At 44.2% G+C, this 10,406-nt stretch overlaps 1 protein-coding gene across 2 annotated transcripts in view; it reads right to left on the bottom strand.

The window, feature by feature from the left end:
- Positions 1 to 1,869: 1,869 nt before the first annotated feature.
- The window catches only part of immp2l (inner mitochondrial membrane peptidase subunit 2), a 30,006-nt gene continuing 21,469 nt past the window's right edge, over positions 1,870 to 10,406 (bottom strand). For both annotated transcript variants that reach the window (XM_080504548.1, XM_080504547.1), the window contains exons 4-6: positions 6,191 to 6,256; positions 3,780 to 3,882; positions 1,870 to 2,164 (exon numbers count right to left, since the gene is read on the bottom strand). In XM_080504548.1, coding sequence (XP_080360674.1) covers positions 2,039 to 2,164; positions 3,780 to 3,882; positions 6,191 to 6,256 — 295 coding nt within the window. In that variant the 3' untranslated portion in view covers positions 1,870 to 2,038. The remainder of the gene's footprint in view (positions 2,165 to 3,779; positions 3,883 to 6,190; positions 6,257 to 10,406) is intronic.

Genomic DNA, 10,406 nt, shown 5'->3' with positions numbered 1-10,406 from the left:
AGCCAGATAGCCCCTCCTTTGGCCCCGCCCACAAGCTACCAGATAGCCCCTCCCTTGGCCCCGCCCACAAGCAGCCAGATAGCCCTTCCCTTGGCCCCGCCCACAAGCAGCCAGATAGCCCCTCCCTTGGCCCCGCCCACAAGCAGCCAGATAGCCCCTCCCTTGGCCCCGCCCACAAGCAGCCAGATAGCCCCTCCCTTGGCCCCGCCCACAAGCTGCACGCTGTTTCTTCACCTGGTGACGCTGCAGGTTTTCCCTTCAGCGGAGAAAGAAACCAGCAAAGACACCAGCTGAAGTCCAGATGCAGTGATTAATGTATGAAGGAGCAGAGGACTGGTTCCTTACTGGTCTGAGCCGGTGACCACCCAGAGGATTAGTTGGGTTTTAATGGCTTAATTATGGCTCCCAGTACTTCGGAGGACGTTTTTCACAACATGTCCAGAACGACTCTGGATTCCCTGTAATACTTCAAATAAAGCAAATGTGGGAGCTGTAAGTAAAATATTCTGATTTATATGCCTTTATATTACTTTTCAACTGTTAGTTTGCAACAGCTGATCCCACTGATGGTTTTTTTTGTTTTTGTTTTTTGTTGTGCTGATAGACTGTAGATGAAATGTAGACTTTCAGAGTCTGAGGTGTGTCTGGGCTTGATAATTGTGAGGTGATCTTGTTATTTCTGTCTATGACTAAATGGAGGTTCAGGATTTTCTCCTGTCTGCTGCTAATTGTGATGATTAGTAGAGGATCATTAAATGATCACATCTCAGTGAGACATGAACATAGTTAGAGAAGGTCAGAGTCACTCAGCTGCTCTGAATAGTCCTTTATTTACTGTTAAAACACACATTTCTTTGTCCAGACAATATTGAGAGCAGCTGATGAACATATTGAGAAACAAGAAGTTTCACTAACATCCTGAAACGTCCTGCTGCAGCAGCAGAGTCACAACTTCTCCTGCTGTCACATTCTGCTTCTTATTGGTTTGGTTGAACTGAGTTTCTCCATCATGTAGTGACACATAGAATGTCAACAATGGCACATGGCACGAGGAGAGGAAGTACTTCCTCCTCGACCAAGATGGGAATGTGGGCGGAGCCAGTCCAGCTCCTGAAACCAGCAGATTCTCAATGAGGCTCAATGATCAAATATTCAACGGGTTGAAAATCAAGGACAAACTGGATTTAGAGCAAAAAAACTTTGTTTTTGGAAAAAATAAGAAGCACGTGAAAGTGTTAAAGTTGTGTCATGTGTTTTTGGAAAGAATAAGAAGCACGTGACTCCTTTAAGGTCGACCTGACTACCTGACTGCTCCAGGCTGTTTCCATTACACCTCCTCTTCCCAGCAGATGGCACAATTGGCCAAGGTTGTAATTGTCACCTGGCTGTGATCAGACCTGGACAACATGAAGTTAGAGCCAGAACGGATGTACGTACACCTTGTTTCCTGGTTTCCAGCAGGTGGCGCTATGCCTTATTCATAGAAGTGTATTGTGGTCAATTGTTTTTGTTTTTGTGGTAAAATATATGGGTAGTTTTAAGAGTCGTGATGCAACGTCACCTTCCTGTTGTCTGTTGTTGATCGTGTCCATAGCAACGCCCAGAAACCACAAAACAAACAGTCTGTATGGATTGTGCAGTCGAATGGATACTATGAAAGTAAAGTGCCTGTTTGTAGAAGAGCTAAAGCTGCAATTGTATCTTAGAACATAGAAACTTCCAGAAAGACTAGAAGTTCTGTCTGGACTCTGAGGAGTGACTCCGATCACGTGACCTGACGTCTGCTTTCATGAAACAGCAGGCAGATAAAACATGCATGGACATTTATTTAAGAAGGAATGAACCTGAGGTTGGTTTTAAAATCACCTTCATCTTTATTCAGTCAGATAACAGTTCTTGACTCAAACTCTCAGACGGAATCATTCAAGTAAGAAATATAAATGAAACAGACAAAAAAAACTGAAGAATTCCGTCTGGACCATGAATCGCACAGCAGTTTTGGGAGGATCTCACTTCAAGCCTGTCTTATCCTGTTTCTTCATCCCTCCTCTTCCTCAGAGTCCAGCGGGCCCCGGTCTGGAGGAAGAGAAGGTTGGATTCTCTGCCAGCGAGTCGGAGGCCAGATGATGTGAGAAGCTCGACCGTGCAGCAGCCCGACGGAGATCTGAGGGGAAACGTTCAAACTCAGCTCAGCTACAAGTTCCACATGCAACAGTGGAGACCTCATCTGTGGAACAAAACTTAGTCTTTACTGTTAATTCTGGTAATTAATTTAACTATTAATTCAACTTCCTGATGAAGTGTTTAGTATATCTTATGAGACTGATAGAACTGAACTGGCTATCATTTCCTGTTAAGACAGTGGAGCTCCGAGGTTCTGATACACATCAGATTACACTTCAACAACATTATTAATAACTATCTTTAATATTATTAATCATTATCAATAGCCAAACACAACATAAATGGTTCCCATTGTGAGGAGGGACCACATCCACTAAATGGTACCGGTGATCTTTATGAGGTTAGAAATCCCTACAGGTGTTTTAGAGGTTGTAACCGTACAATCAGTAACAATTACTATAATGCTTATTGTACACTGCTGAAGGGGAAGAGTTAAATCATCATCATCATATTTAATGCAGACATAGGAGTCCACAAGAGAATAAAAAAATCACAAATATAAAAAACAAATACATGCAAATGCATAAACATGAGGATAAAACATTGTACAAATATCATAAATAGACTAATCAGACGTAAAATATCACCCTTTTTTATAAAAGACAGCCCAACCACTGCCTCCAGCAGCATGACTGGTATTGTGCAGTACCATGTCTGGGGTTCGTCAGCAGCATCATAATGTGTTCTGGAGTCCTCAAGCCTGCGTATGAATTTATACCTCAGGTTCCTCATGAGCGCCTGAAAGGTAGAAACACCTGCTGGACACAACGTCTCACTCAGACGTTCCCACCAAGGTTTCTCCAGCAGGATCCCCGTAGCATCCTTGTACGGCACGTTGAGCCGGAGGCTTGATTTTCTATGTTTGATCCACAAGGGGGTGCTATACAGGGAGTACAGGAAGCTCTAGAGAGTAATTTTCACATCATCAGAGCACATGTTGGCTTGAACATACAGCATTATCTATACAGACCATCATCATCATCATCACACATTTTGATGTGATGAGTGATGAGATGTCCCAGATATTTTGTTTTGCGACAGACGATGAGTTTGTGTCCTGACAGGTAAGAGGGAAGTTCAGATCCTGGCCCTCTTCAGGCCTACAGATCACAACTGTGCTCTTTTTAGCATTATATTGAAGAGCTGCTGGAATCTGCACTGCAACAACCACATCATCAGCATACATGAGATGATTCATTATCTTGTTACCCAGCAAGCATCCAGTTGGTGAGAGAACTTATTTATGTACAGGTTGAAGAGAGCAGGGGAATTAAGAGAAAGAAAAGTCTGCACACATTTATATCCACAATCAAAGGAAATAAAATGAAGTAAAAAAAACAACAAAAACATACGGGGGTAAAAAAATTTAGTAATTACTCAATTAATTTAGGAGTTGTTAATGCGTAAATGACTAATCTACTACCTACAGTTATTTAATGCTAGTTACCAACCATTAATCCCAACAGTCATAAAGTTTCCGCTTAGTAGGAGTCTATGGTGAGACGGTTTTATATATATATATATATATATATATATATATATATATATATATATATATATATATATATATATATATATATATGATGAAATCCTACCGGTCCAAAGCTGTTACTGTCCAGGCTGTGTCCATGATGATCGCCCTCAATCCAGAAGTGACCATCAGGGATTCGAACGTATTGCTTCTTGTAGCCGAGGGTTCTGAGGGGATAGAGAACAATATAGAACAATACAGAACAATACACAACAATATAGAACAATACAGAACAATATAGAACAACACAGAACAATATAGAACAACACAGAACAATATAGAACAATACAGAACAATATAGAACAATACAGAACAATATAGAACAATACAGAACAACACAGAACAATACAGAACAATACAGAACAACACAGAACAATACAGAACAATATAGAACAATACAGAACAACACAGAACAATACAGAACAACACAGAACAATACAGAACAACACAGAACAATATAGAACAATATAGAACAACACAGAACAACACAGAACAATACAGAACACAGAACAATATAGAACAATACAGAACAACACAGAACAATACAGAACAACACAGAACAATACAGAACAACACAGAACAATATAGAACAATACAGAACAACACAGAACAATACAGAACAATATAGAACACAGAACAATACAGAACAACACAGAACAATACAGAACAACACAGAACAACACAGAACAATATAGAACAATACAGAACAACACAGAACAACACAGAACAATACAGAACAACACAGAACAACACAGAACACAGAACAATACAGAACACAGAACAATACAGAACAATATAGAACAATACAGAACAACACAGAACAATACAGAACAACACAGAACAATACAGAACAATATAGAACAATACAGAACAATACAGAACACAGAACAATACAGAACAACACAGAACAATACAGAACAACACAGAACAACACAGAACAATACAGAACACAGAACAATACAGAACAATACAGAACAACACAGAACAATACAGAACAATATAGAACAACACAGAACAATATAGAACAACACAGAACAATACAGAACAACACAGAACAACACAGAACAATACAGAACAACACAGAACAACACAGAACAATACAGAACAACACAGAACAATACAGAACAACACAGAACAATACAGAACAACACAGAACAACACAGAACAACACAGAACAATACAGAACAACACAGAACAACACAGAACAATACAGAACAACACAGAACAATACAGAACAATACAGAACAACACAGAACAATACAGAACAACACAGAACAATACAGAACGATATAGAACAATACAGAACAATACAGAACAATATAGAACAACACAGAACAACACAGAACAACACAGAACAACACAGAACAATACAGAACAACACAGAACAATACAGAACACAGAACAATACAGAACAACACAGAACAACACAGAACAATACAGAACACAGAACAATACAGAACAATACAGAACAACACAGAACAATACAGAACAACACAGAACGATACAGAACAGGGACACTATTGAAAGTGGTGATATTATCCAGCTGTTCAACAGGTCATATGGTCTCGTCGGTCCAAAAACATTCTATTCAAACTTTATTGACCAAATCCAGTTTTCCTTTATTTTTATCCATTTGAATATTGGATCACATGAGCTACATTCAGAATCTGCTGCGTCTGTGTGACTGGCTAAACCCCCGATGACATTATATAAGCCGTGTTTCCACCGCACAAGAAGTGCAGGACGGAACGGAGCCCTACGGAGCCCTACAGAGCCATACGGAGCCATACGGAGCCGTACGGGAAAGCGTAACTGGACCCAAACCTGGTGTCCGTTTCCACTGCAGGAAGTGGGTAAAAAAGTAGGCGGGGCTTAGAGCTCTACAGATATGTGACGTTACAACAGTCGTCTCAGCCTGGAAGCAGATCTGGATCTTATGAATCCTCTGTTGTTGTTGTTGTTGTTGTTGTTGTTGTTTGCATCCTCCACTTTGCACTAGTTGTTTAGTGAACTGTTATTGTTTGTGTCCACAGAGCTCAGCTGGAACGTCCTTGTGGGTCCAGAGAGGGTGAAGCACCGACGCCCTGGTGGAACAGAGCTGGGCACCTTTTTTTGTTTCCTTTATTTTCCTTAACTTTTTTAGGTCTCTATGGGTTGGTCAACATTCTATTTTGCTCTCACTTGATTTGAAGATGTATACATTGCACAATGTATATGTATGATGCTAATTCCTTCTCTTGCTTGGCGAGTGTCTAACTTGATCATGGTCAGGTTCAGTGGAGTCGGGCTGGAACTGGAACTGGAAGGCTCACAAAGTGCTCCACCACCTTCAACAACGAGGAGCTCATATTGCTGTTCGTCAAGAGACACACTGGAAGTCTGCAGCTCACCTGAAGCTGCAGACGGGAGGGGTTCCATGACCAACACAGACCTATCATTTCCCTGAGGAGCAGCAGAAGACGAGGAACTTCTTACCGGATGAAGTCTCCCTCCAGGCCAATGACCCTCTTGATGATCTTCTGTTGGGGATTCCTCGGAGACCTGCAGAAACAGGAAGTATATTTAAAATAAAACCTGGATTAACTCCAACAAGAGTTCAGACGTCTGCAGACCTTCATTAAGTCACTGTTTCTGCAGGACACATGTTCAGCATTTATCAACGTTCAATTGTTCAACTGATGAATTCCTGACTTCCTGCTTCGTATGTGAAAATGACACACACACTAAGCAGTAAGAATCAATGTTGTGAAGCACTGGTGGTGACATAAATGACACTGATGTAAATCTCCAGGTTACTGTTGATCTTGCCGGTGGTCCGTGCAGAAGAGTCTCGGTCTGTCATGGACCATGGACTACAACCCGTTGGAGTTACTTTTTGAGTATTTGAAAATATTTGCAGGCTCACGTTCCACATTTAGTAAATAAACAGCCTCACCGTACAGAAAACCTGCAGACATGAGAAGGTTCGAGGTTACTTTATTTGTACCTGCGGGGAGATTTGACCACAATACTAATGTCCCATCAGGACGAGCCGGAGACCTTCTGGAGGAAACAAAGGACCAAATGTCCTGCTGACCACTGTAGAAGCTCTCCCTTCAGCTGGTTACTGAGTCCAGGATCAACTTGGACTTGGATCAACGCTGTGAACATTTGATGGATCCTTCCAGTAAAGACATATGAGAATGGGTTTGGGCGGTAAAGGCTTTAACTGATATTTGAGGCTGAGATGCAACAGGACGTTTCAGATGGATCCACTATTTTGAGTATTGTGGTTCCAGCTTCATTATTTCCTTCACTGAGAACAGCAGTTCTGCTTCAGGATCAATCAGTCAATCCACAAACATCTGTCCACCTCATTGATTCTGCCTGAGAGACTTCTTCTACCTGTTGACCCTTTTCATCCTCCTCTTCTTCCTCCTCCTCCTCCTCATCCTCCTCCTTCATCTTCTTCCTCCTCCTCCTCCTCCTCCTCCTCCTCCTCTTCCTCCTCCTTCATCTTCCTCCTCCTCCTCCTCCTCCTTCATCTTCTTCCTCCTCCTCCTCTTCCTCATCCTCCTCCTTCATCTTCTTCCTCCTCCTCCTCCTCCTCTTCCTCATCCTCCTCCTTCATCTTCTTCCTCCTCCTCCTCCTCCTCCTCATCCTCCTCCTTCATCTTCCTCCTCCTCCTCCTCCTCCTCCTCCTTCATCTTCCTCCTCCTCCTCCTCATCCTCCTCCTTCATCTTCTTCCTCCTCCTCCTCTTCCTCCTTCTCCTCCTCCTCTTCTTCCTCCTCCTCCTCTCTCTCCTATTCCTCCTCCTCTTCCTCCTCCTCCTCCTCTTCCTCCTGAGACTGTTCACTTCTGTTCCTCCTCTTTGTTTCCCACTTTATGTATTTCATATTAACTTTTTCCTTTCTTGCATTATTTTTTCACTCAGCCTGAACGTTCTCACATCTTGAGTCGTGTTTCTCCCACTCTTCCTCTCCCAGCATCTCCTCCTCTTCCTCGGCTGCGTTGCCGTGGCGATACAAGAAGCATGAGTGACTGACGGCTCGCTGAGCCAACTGGACTCACCATCAGCCACCAAACTGATCTCTCATTGGTCGGCCCAAGGGAGCTGGACTGTGTGTGTGTGTGTGTGTGTGTGTGTGTGTGTGTGTGTGTGTGTGTGTGTGTGTGTGTGTGTGTGTGTGTGTGTGTGTGTGCCTAATAGAGTGATGGATGGTCTCCCTCCACCAGCAGACAAGAGGAAGGATCACTCAGCCTCCCAGTCGATCTGCTCTCTCTTTAATTTCTGATCTCATTCTCTCTCCCCCTCAGCCTTCTATTCTCTCTCCCTCCCTCTCTCTCTCTCTCTCCGTCTCCTTCCCTCTCTCTCCTTCTACAATTTCTGTTGCAGTGAAAAGCCAGAGAGAAGTGAAGACGTTTGTTCTTGGAGCTCCTGCAAAACTGCTGTTGCTCCTGTTTCTGTTGGACGTCAACATGCAGCCTCTGCCTGCAAACACACTCTGAACGCTCGCTCACTCACTCGCTCACTCACTCACTCGCTCACTCGCTCCCTCACTCATCACTCGCTCACTCGCTCACTCGCTCCCTCACTCACTCACTCACTCACTCACTCACTCACTCACTCACTCACTCACTCACTCACTCACTCACTCATCACTCACTCACTCAGCAGGGTGGATGGGTCATGATGGACACTGCTTCCAGTGGTGAGTGTTTGCCTGCTCTATGTGTGTGTGAGACCTGCAGCAGTGCTTGAGCGCTGTGGAGACTCTGACAGATGAGGAGGATGAGAAAAGGTTTTGAAGGAGTGTGAGGACGCTGACGTCAAGCCCAGCCTCTCCAGGTATCTGGAGTGTGTCGGTGTCTCGCCCGTCTGCTTTGAGTTGAGTGTCGTTAGATTGACTCCACAGGTTTACCCCATTAAGTCTCAGGAAGAAAGAGGTAGACTGAGATGCAGGAGGTCAGAGGGAGGAGGAATGATGAAGGACACTTGATGGGAGTCATCCCAACACCATCCCAGAACAACACCATCCCACAACAACACCACCCCATAACAACACCCTCCCATAACAACACCATCCCATAACAACACCATCCCACAACAACACCATCCCACAACAACACCATCCCACAACAACACCATCCCACAACAACACCCTCCCATAACAACACCCTCCCATAACAACACCCTCCCATAACAACACCCTCCCACAACAACACCCTCCCACAACAACACCCTCCCACAACAACACCATCCCACAACAACACCATCCCACAACAACACCATCCCATAACAACACCCTCCCACAACAACACCATCCCACAACAACACCCTCCCACAACAACACCCTCCCACAACAACACCCTCCCACAACAACACCCTCCCATAACAACACCATCCCATAACAACACCCTCCCATAACAACACCATCCCATAACAACACCATCCCATAACAACACCCTCCCATAACAACACCATCCCATAACAACACCCTCCCATAACAACACCCTCCCATAACAACACCATCCCATAACAACACCCTCCCATAACAACACCCTCCCATAACAACACCATCCCATAACAACACCCTCCCATAACAACACCATCCCATAACAACACCCTCCCATAACAACACCACCCCATAACAACACCGTCCCATAACAACACCGTCCCATAACAACACCGTCCCATAACAACACCCTCCCATAACAACACCGTCCCATAACAACACCCTCCCATAACAACACCGTCCCATAACAACACCGTCCCATAACAACACCCTCCCATAACAACACCGTCCCATAACAACACCATCCCATAACAACACCTTCCCATAACAACACCCTCCCATAACAACACCCTCCCATAACAACACCCTCCCATAACAACACCATCCCATAACAACACCATCCCATAACAACACCATCCCATAACAACACCGTCCCATAACAACACCGTCCCATAACAACACCGTCCCATAACAACACCCTCCCATAACAACACCCTCCCATAACAACACCGTCCCATAACAACACCCTCCCATAACAACACCGTCCCATAACAACACCCTCCCATAACAACACCATCCCATAACAACACCCTCCCATAACAACACCATCCCATAACAACACCGTCCCATAACAACACCGTCCCATAACAACACCGTCCCATAACAACACCCTCCCATAACAACACCGTCCCATAACAACACCCTCCCATAACAACACCGTCCCATAACAACACCCTCCCATAACAACACCCTCCCATAACAACACCATCCCATAACAACACCATCCCATAACAACACCCTCCCATAACAACACCATCCCATAACAACACCGTCCCATAACAACACCGTCCCATAACAACACCGTCCCGTAACAACACCCTCCCATAACAACACCGTCCCATAACAACACCCTCCCATAACAACACCATCCCATAACAACACCCTCCCATAACAACACCCTCACATAACAACACCCTCCCATAACAACACCATCCCATAACAACACCCTCCCATAACAACACCATCCCATAACAAGCTCAGAGAAAGAGCCCGTTGGGAAAAGAGCTACTAGAGTCTCACAAGATGAGAGTGCAGGCATCATGAGCTGTGGCTGGAGGGTCCACTGCTCTGAAAAACAGTCAGAGTGCACAAACCTTTTCACGAGGGAAAGCAGAGATGCAGTACAGCAAACT

This window comes from Blennius ocellaris, assembly GCF_963422515.1.
Source record: "Blennius ocellaris genome assembly, chromosome: 11".
Lineage (NCBI taxonomy): Eukaryota > Metazoa > Chordata > Actinopteri > Blenniiformes > Blenniidae > Blennius > Blennius ocellaris.
This window is presented reverse-complemented; position numbering and strand designations above follow the sequence as displayed.